The 14,435-nt window shown below is 39.7% G+C and overlaps 1 protein-coding gene across 1 annotated transcript in view; it reads right to left on the reverse strand.

Annotated features, from left to right (window-relative positions):
- Positions 1-11,326: 11,326 nt before the first annotated feature.
- The window catches only part of LOC140932620 (fibroblast growth factor receptor 4-like), a 34,766-nt gene continuing 31,657 nt past the window's right edge, over positions 11,327-14,435 (reverse strand). Inside the window, exon 10 of the mRNA XM_073382135.1 lies at positions 11,327-11,786. Within this exon, the coding sequence (XP_073238236.1) occupies positions 11,475-11,786 (312 nt within the window). The 3' untranslated portion in view covers positions 11,327-11,474. The remainder of the gene's footprint in view (positions 11,787-14,435) is intronic.

A 14,435-nucleotide genomic window follows, 5' to 3' on the forward strand; every position in this document is an offset into this window, starting at 1 on the left:
ATGTTGTCTGAACAAAAGCGAGCCTTTCCGAGAGGCGGTATTTTTTGCTTGGAGTTATCAATCACCCGAAACTATCTGTGAGTCAGTTTTAATCACCAATAAGCGCAAGCACCTCTGTCGCGTATTTCCCTGTACGCATCTAGATGCATGTACAAGAAACAACTATTTTCAGAGAACATGATTTTCAAGACCCTGAATGATAAAGTAAATTAGCCATTATTAAATTGTTAACAAGTGAACACCTAAGCTTTCCGGATTGAGTTAAGAAAGTTATCAGACATGAAAAAGTTGCTGTTTGTGCCTCCCTACATTTTAATGTGTTATTAACATGCAACAGACTTTGCAGCCTTTACAGAAACATTTATCTAAGTAATATCTTTATGAACCCATTACCTGATTACATACTCAAATTAAAAAGCCAAAGTATTGTCTTTTCGAAATTCTCAGATAAATGATATTCGCGGCATTTCCTGTTGGCTGTCGAGTATCAGTGTAAATTATATTTGCAATTATAGACCAGAAACAAATTTGGCTCTTTGTCAAAAACAAGCAACATCGTTCTGTCTTGAACACCTTTTGTATCAACTGACTCTCTTAAAGTTTCCTTTCATTTTTGTCTGAAAATACAGAGCTAACTCAAAATTGAGAAACAGACCGCCCATTGATGTATTCAAATTTATCTCTGTTGTGAGAACAAAGTAAACTAGAATTTCCTGTTTTCATTTCTTGCTTTGTTTTGTTTCCTGTTAATCTTACTCTTAAGACTGACTATCGCGGAGAAAAATTGCTAGATGACAAGACAGTCTTTGTTAAACATGAACGTGGTATTGGTAATCCTTTCGAATACGGCTCTTGTCGCCCTTCACTAACTTCTGAAGTTTCCTAGCACATGGTGTCTTCTTGTGCACTATAGCAAAATTCTGATTGGAAAGCCATAATTTTTAGCAAAATAGCATTCAACTGTCTCTCGTGTCACAGTTTTCTTAAGCAAGGATATTTTTACAAGCATCCTGTGTATTTACAAGGTCAAGAATAAATTTTCATCATCTTCTTCCATTGTAGTTACAAATCACGTGACATTAATCAAACGCATTTTACACAGCTGAAAGACCTGTAAGGATTTGCTTATTCGAATGTAGCAATAAAGTAAAACTTTAGAGCTGATGGTATATTGCCTGTGAATACAGCAAAAAAACAGTTCTCTAAAGTTTTTCCCTTGAGAAAAATTATAGGCAAGCGAAAAAGAGGAAATTTTCTTCGTGTTAAAATTAAGGCCAAATTCGAATGAACCACCCCTAGTCTTTATCCCTCGTCGGTTTTGGGAATGGGTAGGGAGAGGAGGGCACTTCGCATACCTGGGACCAGGAGCCTATCTGGGCTCCTGATGAGACCTATTAGTCCTACTCGCACCCACCCCTACTGGATAGGTCTGCGTCCAGTAAAGCTGGTAAATATTTAGAGTGTTTGTCAAGCTACACATTCAGTATTCTTTTCGTTTGGCCAAGGTATTTTAAGCGCAATGGTTGAATACCTCTTGTTAAATTGGGCTTTTCCTCGGTTAGAGACAAGTTTTCGTTGTCGGATAGAATCCAGTTACTGCATGATGCAAACACTGTGTGTAGCGAAGGGATACAATCATAACGTTTTGGTTGATAACGCAAACGATATCTGGGACCTCCGGAATCTAACATCTAAGGCCCACTAAACGAGGAAATCGGAAAGTGACCGGAACACCAGACCAGGCATTTCTTAGGACAAGGAGCAGACAGGAAAATAAGCTCAAAGTGGCTGACAACTCTAAGGCACCTGACAATAAAAAGCAAACGCTGACATAAACAATTATATTCGTTTGGCGTGTCACGAATTATTGAGTAGCTACATAAAATGCAGAGTCGTTGCCCATGCGCTGGGGACTTCTTCGTGGAGTGATTTTATTCGTGTTATCCTTGGCTACTTTCAATTGGCTGTTTTCTCCGCCTGGATTGACATTTCGTTATTCTCCAATTTATGTTCAGTTCTCATAGAGTTTCGTCGAGGTGTCGACGGTTCTAAAGGAGTGGGTGTTAATGTGTTGCTGGTTCCAAAGAGATCATAAACGATGTTTCCAGATCAATATATCCCTGTTAAATTAGCAACCAAAAACAAAGACATTTATGCGACAACTGGTGCCATAACGCTATCCAGTGGATAAATCTCTGTCTTTTTTCTCTCTTATTGTGGCGCTTTTGAGGATTGCTCATGAGCTTTCATGTTTGAATGGCCCGCCGCGGCAGCCCATTTAATATTATGCTTAAATGTCCGGCCATTCTGCGCGATGGGACACTGCAATGGTTTCCCTAATACTTATCAACTGAATAGAATAGTGACTTCACTATTCAGCTTTTGAACAAACGGGGGCCAGGAATGAGAAAGATAAATCTCGTTTGCTTTCTACACAGCTAATTTTAAAGGCTGCAATTATTCCAGAACAACATGGCCTGGTAGGGTGCTCTCAGTCCGGGATTTGACGCAATTAAAGTGCGGGTCTTGGAAAAACACAAACTTTCTTGACGGAATACCACAGGCCACCCAAACTCACGTTGCAAGGAAACAGTGTAAAGTAAGACGCTTGACCCTTCTGCTGGACGCGCCGGTGTCGCGTTACAGGCGACCGTTGAAAATAAGAGACTTTGTATGGGAAATAAAATACTGAGATCTTCGAACGCGCTAAATAACGTTAAATCTAATTTTTCCTTCTATGAAATGAATAAAAAAGACTTACCTGCGATGTATTCCATTGTGTTTCAGTGTGTCACTATTACGCGGGTGGCGTGTCTCGCCGAAGTCTTGGCACGGGATGCGGTCCAGAGGAAAACTTGTATTCGGGATGAGATGACAGAAGCTCGGATAAGGGATCAGGACCCCGCTCCCTCTCTTCCAGACCTTGTACCAAACACAACCGGGGTAGGAACTCCATTATCTCTGAGAGATAGGGATACCCTACATGTACTTTCCTCTTAGAGGTCCATGTATATTGCAGATTTTGACCTCACTTAGAGATTTTAGGGTTAGTCACACACATCAATTGTACAAGGAGCAACCTTTTGGCATAACTTGGAAAAACAAGCTTTTTTTTACTATTTTTAAACGAAACACTGTAAGCATCTTTTAGGAGACTGCGCACCAGAGCCCTGAGTTTCTTTTGTCGCTTGATCTGTTTATTTTTTAAGCTTTGTTGATGGTTCAGTCTATTTTTCTTTTTTCATGTCTTATTACTGATGGGCTAACTTATCCGAAACCGACTGACCATGACCGGAGTGTCGGAGTGTATGAAGGGCACCGAGACAAATTAAAAATTCACGTAGACGAACTCATGGCTGAACAACCAACTGACTGTACGATTTTATGGGGGTGTCCCAAATTCATTAACACCCCTTAGAGGCACCAATATTCAGCAACAACTAATTATATAACTGGCACTTCAAATTTTAATAGTTATAAAGATAACATGAAAACTCTTGAACACTTTCTTCTAACGGACGTTTTGAAAGTATTGTCATATATCTTTATCCTAATCACCCTAAGCGACACCAATCCACAAATTGAAACCCCTAATAGGTACAACGAGCACCGCCGTTACTTTTATATCATCCAAAATTAAAATTCTGACATAAACGTATTATTGAGCAACATAGATTTCCAGGAAGGAAAAGGGCTGAAATTAAAAGAAAAAAACAAGGTTTTTGACCTCAATTCCCCTTCAGTCCAGAGAAGCCTCTCAATTATCTGATAAAGTCACCAACAAAGCATCAAACTCTTTGACCAGTTCCTCAAATGTAGGATTCATGCCAACATTTCAACATAATCTGACGAACAAGATCACACGAAAACACAAAATATGTTTTCCATGACTTCTGGAAATCGTTGTCGGCTCCTTGTTCTATTTTCTACGAATATCCCGAGCTAAAACGGGTTCAAAACGACTATCGGTTCTTCGATTACCGTTTAGGAATGCTTTTTCCCTTGCTGTATTCCCAGCCCTCTGTTTTCGTTTTATCGTACTTTATCTTATTTTGGAAGTAAGTGTAAAATCCGATTGCGAGGAGGTGGAGCTGAGACGAGAGCCCACTCCTTACATCCTTTGTATTTTATAGACTGAGTTTGGGGATGAGCTTGTTTAGAAAGAGGGTTGTTAGCCGCACATTTTGGGAAGGGCACATACCGAAACGTGGTTGATTATTGAGAAACAGGGCGTTTAAAATGCCATTGTGGGGTTTAAAGTAAGCTTTTTCAAAACAAAACACCAAGTTTTATCGACACAAAAACATACCAATTAGACCATTTCTGGTTCACTGATTTGGGAAATCAAAACAAAACCAGTTCGGCTACTTACGTGCTCTCTGCGTGGACAGCTGAGTGGCTTTTCCATTCGGTATCCAGATTTTAAAAAGTCAAACAGGCTTTCTAAAGGAACGACAGGGTAAGGTGACCCACCTAGAATCATTTATTGAAAGACATTAATGGAAGTGCGAATATTAACCGTTTAAAATAAGTCAAAAGGCAGCCTAGTCCCTATACAACGCCATCTCTCTTGTCACGATGTCCGCGCGACGTCAAGATAGACCAAGGGGTTAGGGTGGTGAAAAGATATTATTCTCCACCTATGGCTTTTTTGTCTCGTGGATATCAATGCCACTTACGTACCAAAAGTAACTATTTCCCATAAAAATATTCCAAAGGACCACCTGATAAAAGAATGGGAAAACATATTGTTACCATATTTGATTCCGTCATGGAGTTCAACACCAATTATCAGCACTAAAGCACACGTACCAACTCCGAGGTATGACTAGTAAAGGGTCTTTAAGACATGGGTTCGCCCGTTCATAGACCCGACAGCCTTGCCATGCTGATGAGTCCCAAAAAGGGCGAAACAGCTGCCCAGGTGATGTCAGTGCTGAGAATTGGAGAAGTTATTCAAGCTGCTTCAAGGCAGGTTAGTTCAATTATTTGCAGTAAACTTGCAAAAAGATAAAATCACTGGTTCAGAACAAAGAACTATATATGTCTTCAGAGCATCGTTATTCAAATTGATACAACAGATATATTATACTTTAGAAAAAGTTGATTGCAAACCGCTTCAAGTTTCTTTAATTTTGCCCATTCGTTCCTTCCTTTATATTTGGTCTATTTGCTATGTTCGCTTCAAAACTTATTAATTAATCATAAAGAAAAAACCGAAAGAAATTAATGGTTAATTAGTCTCTTTATATCTGATAAAGACACGGCTAAACTTGACCAAAATAGCCCCAAATCTAAATATTACTGCAAGAATGAGTTGATATCAGAGATTTTGAAGCAGTTCAAGAAAACTCACAGTCGTGTGTTATCTGGCGAGCCTCGAGTTTTTGTGTTTTTAAACCTGATAATACACTCCTGCTAGTTTAATAAAACAGTACTTAAAGTTCTTTCATTTTTAATTTACCCATTTCCGGAACCAGTCGCTGCCTAGCTAATGACTGAATTTGGGTAAATTTCGTTAACTAGGCCCCATCATAGGTTATTTCCGCCCTTGCAGCCGTCGTGTAAGTGCTAGTTGTCACCCTAGCGAATTAGAGTGAAAACTCGATATAACGAACCTCTATGTAAAGAAGTCCTCGGTATTGGCCATTTCGGAGTTGCGTAGGGAACTGGGGCGGGTTTCAAATTTAAACTAGTCGATGAACTGACACCACCGTATATAAGGTCATGTTGAGATTGGTTATTTGACCAAGTTTGGTGCTCTAGGGTTGAACAGATATCAAGTTATCACTCTTGAGACATGGTTAAAGTCCATACGAACGTTTGTAATTTTGTTACAGCGTCACCCAAAACCATATAAACTCTTAATTTTTTTCACGATTTCTGTGATATTCCTCAAAATGGGCAAACATAGTAGTGTTCGAATTAGTTCCTTCCAAGTAGTAGATGCGTGACGAATTTTACAGTTTGGCAGAAAAATTGACAAATATTTTAAAAATCGGGTTTATATGGTTTTGGGGGACGCTGTCACAAAATTAGAGAGACGTTTGTGTGAATCTTTAACTATGTTTCAAGAGTCATAACTTAATCCCTGCTCAACTTTAGAGCACCAACCTTGGTCAAATAATCTTTTATATGGTGGTGTCAGTTTATCGATTAATTTAAATTTGAAACTTGCCCCAGTTCCCTACGCAACTCCGAAACGGCCAAGAACGAACGATTTTCTTTACCCCAGAAAATATATGACTGAGCACCTCGATATAGCGAAACCTCTTTATAGCGAATAGATTTTGCCAGTCGTCCCTTGAGCCTTCGTTATATCGAGGTTTCACTGTAGTTGGTAGGTGCAACAGTGTCCACAGGCACTGGACGAAAGCCAGACGTGCCTTGAAGTCCGGCACAAATGGCTCGATTTGATGGACAAATAATGAACAAGGTTTTTAGAGCAGATCTCTCAGGGAGTAGCTTGGGCTAGTGCAAGCTAAGAATCCTTGGACCAGATGATCATACACTGTATTAGGCGATCGCTGCTGCCACAGCTAAAAACTCTCAGAGCGCAGTTTGGTACTGAGATAGACCTTGGATTGACAAAAATGTCCAGCGCAGGCCACAAGATCCCTACTTTGCTTTTTCGTTCTTAATTGTATACTTCTGATAGGTGTTGAAGTGTGAAACTACACTAATCTCCTTTCTGGTACCGAGTTCTACACTTCTCAGAGGTGAGGAAGTGTGGAAAAGTCCGACAAAGGTAGGATATTTGCAAACTTTCCCCCCTGTCACGAACCCTTGTCATTCTTTACTTAGTAATGCACTTCTCAGAGGTGTAGAAGTGTGGAAAAGCCCAACAAAGTCAGGATATTGTCGCACTTTTCCCCAAGTCACCAACCCCTTGTTATTCTTTAGTTAGTTGTATCCTTCTCAGAGGTTTCGAAGTGTGTAAAAGTCCAACAAAGTCAGGATATTGGTGCACTTTTCTCCCAGTCACAAACGCCTTTTTACTTTTACTTGGTTTTAACACTTCTCAGAGGTGTACAAGTGTGCAGTAGTCTGACAAACTGAGTTTGATGTTGCACTTTCCCTGGATGCGTCACTTTTCCACACTTCCACACCCCTGAGAAGAGTAGAACTAAGTTAACAACTGAAGGAACTCTGGTTTTCATGACCAGGGCTGGACATGCCTTCGGATTGAATGATGTAGTGGCATATCTAAAAGACCTCCCCAAAGCAGCCGTTGATTATTTCTCAAAAGATTTCAGCCTTGTGAAGTTACTTCTTGTTCTACCTTCCACGAATGCTGTGAGTGAGCGTTAGGCCTTGGCGCTTAGAAGGCTCAAGACACCATAATACCGCATAACTACCGCTTACCTCGCTTTTTGCTTTGTCATTACCGGGGTTAGATTCTTCTTAACTGTCTCCAGCAAAGGCACAACAAATAAATTTACAGGTTAGCGACAATATAACTATAAGCAATTTGCTATTTCGAAATAAACGGAAACCAGTGCAGATTGATAAATTCGAGGACATTCTGACGTTTGTTAATTTTAAATCATGTCTTGTCTGGTAAAGGGCACTCTGGTATACAACTGTCTTGCTTAAAATCACGTAGAATTAATATTTCAGAGAAAAATCAAAGTTAAATATTCTGAGAATTAATCGACACTCCCAAAAACAATCGTTTAAGTCAAAAAAGCTTTTGCTATGGAGAGGGTGCCCAGGTTTCTATTCCTCAAGTTGAACTTAATCTAGGCGTTAAAATAATAGAGTTAATTCTGCGTAATATCCTGCCTATCTTAGATTTTTACAGCGACGAAACGAAATTTGAAGCAAATGCCAAAGGAAGAAGTACGGTTGATACCATATCCTTTCCAGATTTATTCAATAATTTTACCCGTTGTTTAAATTAACCTGCAATCTACAGGGTGTTTCAAAAGTTCGTTCCGATTGTAAATTGTATTTTGTGCAAAGCACTTAACGCTTCCTGAGGCAAATGTAAACTGATTCAGGCATGGGTCGCACTTGGCAAATTTCTGGAAGAATTTGTTTACCTTGCGGTAAAAATCTGTCATCAGGACACATTGCCAAATGCGACCCCAAGTTTTTAAGTTGGAAAAAACTTTGAAAATCGCAAAAAACATCAAAGACGCCTTATTGCTTGGGTGGGGCTGGCAGATTTTGGAAAACTCGAGCTAAACAATAGGAATCACGGCGGTAAGTGTCAGCACTTGTCAGCGAAACATGATCAATTTGAAACACGATCAATTTGAATCAATCGTTGAAATTTCCTGAACTTCGCGTTTTCGTTGTGGACGGACGAGGCTACCACTACTTTTCGCCATTTTAACGTTTTTGCGAAAACTTTCTACGGGCGAGCAAGTCATAAGCTTGTAATCGTTCGCTATTTCAACGTTTTTACGGGAACGCTCTACAGGCGAGCCAATTATAGTCTACCCAGGCACCGTCACAGGTTTGTTATTCTCCGAGCTAAATGCAGTCTTTGCAGCCAAGCACTTTATTTTCTTTACTTTTCCCATCCTCCTGAAACTGGGAAAGGAGGAAAACGATCCTACGCCAAATGATCGGACTACGAAGAGATAATGTTCTCTGGTATCTGGCCTACTTTAGTTCTCAATGTGTCAAAACAACGACAATTAACTCCCACTAGTAAATACTAGTGCGACCCTCCTCGATTTGACTTAAAGTTTTCTTTTCCGGTTGCGGTTTCGAATTTTCGTGGTTTTTTAGCAGGCAAAGATGAAAACTTTTCCCAAGTGCGACCTATGCCTCAGGTAGGAAATTTATCTAAATAACCGTTCAAAGCAATTTCAAACTAAAATTTGAAGAAATTATGAAAATTTTAAAATTTTTTTCCCCAAATGTGCACGTACGCGAATTTTTCCCTCCATATTTTTCCTGCTCATTTTGTAGGTTTTCTATTTTAGTTTTTTTTGGCGTTTTCTTTTGTTTTCTCTGCTCTTTCACGAAAATGACGGCGTACACTGTTTGTGATAGAGCTCAGGCATCTATTTTTATGGTACTCTGTCCATTTAGTCAAAGAAATTGTCAAATCGTTGAAGAAGTCTAAACAATGAGAGAACAAGTGGTCAAAAGTAAAGACCTTACAAGACAAACCAAGTAGTAGATGGCTGGTTTTTTTTACAACTGTATGAAAAATGTTATCAAAAAAGCTGTAAGTATATGCGTAATAATTCAACAAGACTGAAAGGAAAAAGGAAACTTCAACTTCACAATATCAAAGTTTCGAGCACTACGGTATGGAGAAATGTGACCAACAAAGGTTGGAAAGCCTTGAGAGAAAAAAGGGCGGTGCACACTTCATGCAGGCATGGCATCAGAAGGATTTGCAAGCTTTATACCAAAGGACGACCGGCCGGCAAACTCACGTGATGCGAACCCTCTAGTAACCATCTGGTCTCGGTTGTTCAAAGGCTGGATAGCGCTATTCCCAGGATAAATCTCTATCCAGTGGATAGTGCAATTAGTTTCCCCATTATTTATCCGCTGGATAGTAATTTATCCAATGGATAGCGCTATCCAACGTTTGAACAACCGGGGCCTGGATTATCGTTGATGAGACTACAAAGATCCAGCCCCCAAAACACTGGACTAGCTAAGACAGCGACCACGCTTCACCTGGAAAATTGTGAATTTAGACACGCCGTTGGGAGCTCTTACATTCTATACCTCACCGCTTAAAAAATGTCAGAAATCATATAGGAAGACATTCTGGTGGCTAATATTTCAGTTAGTCAATGTTAAATGAATAACGAATAACATGCTTAGGTTTACAAAAGTTATCTTTAATAATCAGTGAAATTTAAGTGAACAAAAAATCGGAACGAACTTTTGAAACACCCTGTAGTGTCCTCCTTCCCTTTTTCTTTAGAAGGCGAGAAGAAAAGGTTCTTTTTTTCTTTTGCAAGTTACGTTGTAAACAGCCCCATTCTTCATCTATTATCAAACTAAGATCCATTCCATTCCTCAATTTTTCACGGGATCATTTGCGGTCGATGTTGGGGATCATTTAAGGTAGAGGATGATTTGCGGTCTGGGGATCATTTGCGGCCCTGTTCAGGTCTGTACAATGAACAAACAATGCCTGGTAGTTCTGTTTACCGCAGAGATGATGTAAAAAGGCTGGTTTACGCGCAACTAGATTTGTAAAGCAAACTTGCAGCGAGCCACACAAAAAAAATATTTCCTATAGACTCGATTTAGACAGAGAGATAAAACCGATAAGTTATAACGTGAAAATTGCCTGCCACCAAGGACTATCGTGTCTTTACGGCCTTTGTAACATATATTTCGGGACTGTCTAATTACCGTTATAAAATAAAGGTGGTGCAGGTGGGCAAATACGTCATTTTGCTTGGGAAGAATTTGTTTTTCAAGCCTAATTTACTGTGGTCAAAGGTGATTGCTATTGAGTGTACAAATAAGACTATTTACTCGATGTACGATTTTAGATGTAATTTCATTCTTGCACAGTTTGCAAATCTTTTTTTCTCTAAAGTCACCCAGCCCCACCCTTAAAAGTTATATGGATCTCCCCAGTTAACTGATTTGAGGATTACGACGGACTTTTTTGTTTGATTTAAATTATAAATTTATTAACTGGAGCTACTTTTTTAATATTTTCAAGCAAAAAATGCTTCAATACATGGCTGAAGGAGAAATATAAAAAATCTCTCGTGTTCTATTAAAGTTAATTAATTGCAATTTGCTTAGTTGTGGTGAATGTTTATTAGCTTTTTTGCAATGAATACCATTGTTGTTCGTGTACCTTTCTTGAGACATTTTCATCACTTTGAAAATGACAGAGTTCCTATAAAATTGTATACAATTTTTAGTAGTTTTAGTTACTGTCTCATTTTTTAAGGTGTTATTCACTGAACAACAAAAAAATTAACTAAAACAATGTTTTCTTATGGCTTCACTTATGCACAGTTTTTGTGTCTTTTCAGTCTTTTGCAGTAGGGATTTTGGCAATCATACCCTCTGCAACACCATACCCCCGGTTTGAATGTTTACATGAAGGAAAATGTAAATTATAAGGAACAAACACCGACAGAAGGAGGGGAGTTGGCCCAAAATTGTTCCACCCCTCCATCAGGGTAGCTGAATAAGACACGAAATTCCCCCTGAGCATAAAAGACAAATTAAGGATTTATTTATCCCTATTATCATGATCATCGTAATTATTATTACCAAATTACGACTAAATTATTACAAACTACCACAGTTATTATAAATTACTACAATTATTACGAATTACGATAAAACAGTCGTTTATTACATTTACGCCCTCGGTATGTTCGTTTCTCAAAAACAGTTTAAAATATTGACCAAAAAGTCTTCTTTTTTAACGACTGAAAAAGAAAACGTAGTTGTAGTTCAGCAACTAAAAAACGTAATTGATCAAACAACAGTCGATGTCACTTCTTTATAATCTATTGTCACACGTCGGTCTCTATTGGTAACCGAGGAAAAGTGGCATCGCTTGTTTCCTTTTTATCGCCAGCTATCTTAGGGCTCTGGAGTTTCTGGTCTCTTTTTAATAATTGTCTCCTGTGTGTCGATGGATTGCAGACTTCCCAAATAACGTTGGTATCATGATCAGGAGACACGCTGTCATTGTCCCTACCATCATACTCCATTTCATGTTCAGTTCCTCCAGTGTTTCGCGGAGTTGACGACGACTCTAACGCGGAATTTGAAGTTCTTGTTGCCAATGGAATCATAAGCGACGCTTCTTGTTGAATTTCTTCCTGTAATAAGTAATGAATCACGTAAACTAAGCGACAGAGCTGTAATGACATAAACTGAGACTTGTCAGTGACATTTGTCAGATTTTCTCATTTCTTTCCTTTTTGTTGTTATTGTCTTATTATTATTATTATTATTATTATTATTATTATTATTATTATTATTATTATTATTATTATCAATTTATTAATTTATCTATTTATTTATTTATTTGAACAGGTTGTAATCCCACTGATTCAGGGGTGAGAATGGGTTCATTTGCCGTTAATGAAAGAAACATGCGCTGGGAATAAAAGACCTAAAGAAATTAGACAGGATGTAAGCGCCAGGAATGTTTTCCGTTACCTTTATAGTATTTTTATGTTTGCAGCGTTCTTAGTTATTTTCGTGTTCGCGCCTTTAGTGCTGTTCTTTGGTTCATTGTTTTTCCATTGTCCTCGTAGCTTTGTCCTTCGTGTCAGGGTTTTTCTGTATATCGTATATTTAGCTTTTATTCTAATTTTCGCGTCAGTTCTTCGTTAGTTGCGCTTGGTCCAGTTTACAGTTTAATGTTTGGGTCTTTGCTCGTCCTAGTATTTCGTCCTTATCTCGCTATCGTCTTGTAAGTATCTCGTTTGTTTCATTCGCATTTCTAATTTGCCTTATTGCTTTCGTTCAATTTGTAGGTTCATTTATCTGGACTTTGTATTTGTTTAATTGTTATTTTTCAGTAGCGCTATACTTCACATCGCTTCGGTTCGCGTGTTTCCCTAGACCAGTTGTAAAATTCCTGAAAACTAAAATAACGTTTGTGTGTTGAAAACTAGCGTGTAAAGGCTGCGACTATATTCGTAAAGACGAGAGTTGGACTTTGGACGATGTCTCATGTGGTTCAGGAGGCCAATTTGTCGTGTTCCGCCGGGAAAAATGGTCAAGGTGTTCGTCGTTCAAGTACCCGTTCGCGGAAGCCTAACTCTTCTCTGGATCAAGAAGCAGTTACAATGGAAAGGATCCGAGAACTTAGAAAGAGGAGAGGCGGAGTGCTCTCTGCCTTGACGACTAAGCGTAAAAAAATTGACAGTTTATTCACGGGTGAGAACAATCTTGGAGCAGTCAAGGTGAAACTGACGGAGATTACTTCCCTTTTTCAAAGATTTACATATGCACACGAGGAATATAATGCTGCCCTGATCGATGAGAGCCAAAGACAGGAATCAGTAGTTTACTTCGCTGACATTGAGTCGAGTTTGAATTTCTTCTGTCAAAGTGTTAACGACTGGTTGCGTGTAACGGAGATCCGGATTCAAGACTTTGATGTTGCTTGTGACAGTGTCTCACAACTTGGTTTAAGGAACAGGAAACGATCAGGATGTGGTTCCGTGTACAGCCGATCTTCTCGAGCTAGTTCCATTTCTGTTGCAAGGGCAAAAGAAGCTGCGAGAATTGCTGAGCTACAAGCCGAAGTACACGCCCTAAAGCAGCGTCAGCTTATTCATGTGACTGAATTACGGCTCAAGAAGGAAAAACTTGATCTACAGTTTAAAAAGGATCAATTAAGCCTTGAAACGGAATTCAAGAAAGCAGTGGCCAGGGAAAGCGCATATGTTAAAGCTGATTCTGAAAGGAACAAGCCTGTCGCGTCCTCCTCGCTAACCTCTCGCGTTCCTCGCGTGGATCCGCGCGCGGCGGCTATTTCTGATGGTTTTTCTGGAGATTTAAAGCAGGAATCATCTTCCATGGTGCCAATTTCAGACCTGAAGAACACAAGACTAAACACAAGGTTCCAAGTCAGTCCAATTCAGACTCTGATGAGCAGTCTGGCCTTAGTGACCAAGCCTTTCACATCCTCGAACAGCAGAATCGAGTCATGGAGGAGTTTGTGTATCAGCAGCAGAAAAACACGCTACCCCGAAGAAAAGGGCCTATCTTTGACGGGAATCCACTCAGCTATTGCACCTTTATGCGTGCCTTTGAGACTGTAATCGAGAGCAACGAAAGTGATAGCGGCGGGAGACTGTACTATCTTGAGCAGCATACGAGTGGAAGAGCGCAAGAGATCGTGCGAAGTTGTATGTACCTAAACCCAAAAGAAGCTGTTGGAGGCTAGATTTGGCCAAAAGCACAATATCGCGATGGCTTATGTCGACCAGCTAACTAATGGTCCCTACATCAAAGCTGAGGACACCGAGTCACTGGAGGGTTCTCAATTCTTCTGTCAAGTTGCACCAATACACTGAAGGCTATCGGATACTTAAACAAGATTGAAGGTCCAGACAACATGAGAAAGATTATCGAGAGACTACCAAATAAACTGCAGAGTAGCTGGCGTGACAATGCTGATCGTATCCTCAATGCGAACAAGAGAGAAGTTTGTATCGAAGACATTGCGTCATTTGTCGATGAGATGTCACGTGCCCTAAGTAATCCCATCTTCGGAAAACTTCCCTCCTTGGCTAAGGATAAGAAGAAGAGCCAGACGCGAGGGGCAAAATCAAAACCCGAGGGTTCTGGGCCTGGTCCTAGAGATCTTAGTAACTTCTCCACTTCATCTCAGGAGAGTCCCATGGATCAAAACAAGTCTCAAGAGAAGTCTGAAGATCTCTCGAAAAGGAGATCCATAATTTCGTAGACTGTCCTGCGTTTGCTAAAATTCCCGTCCGTGAGCGTTTCAA

This window comes from Porites lutea, chromosome 4, assembly GCF_958299795.1.
Source record: "Porites lutea chromosome 4, jaPorLute2.1, whole genome shotgun sequence".
NCBI classification, from domain to species: Eukaryota; Metazoa; Cnidaria; class Anthozoa; order Scleractinia; family Poritidae; genus Porites; species Porites lutea.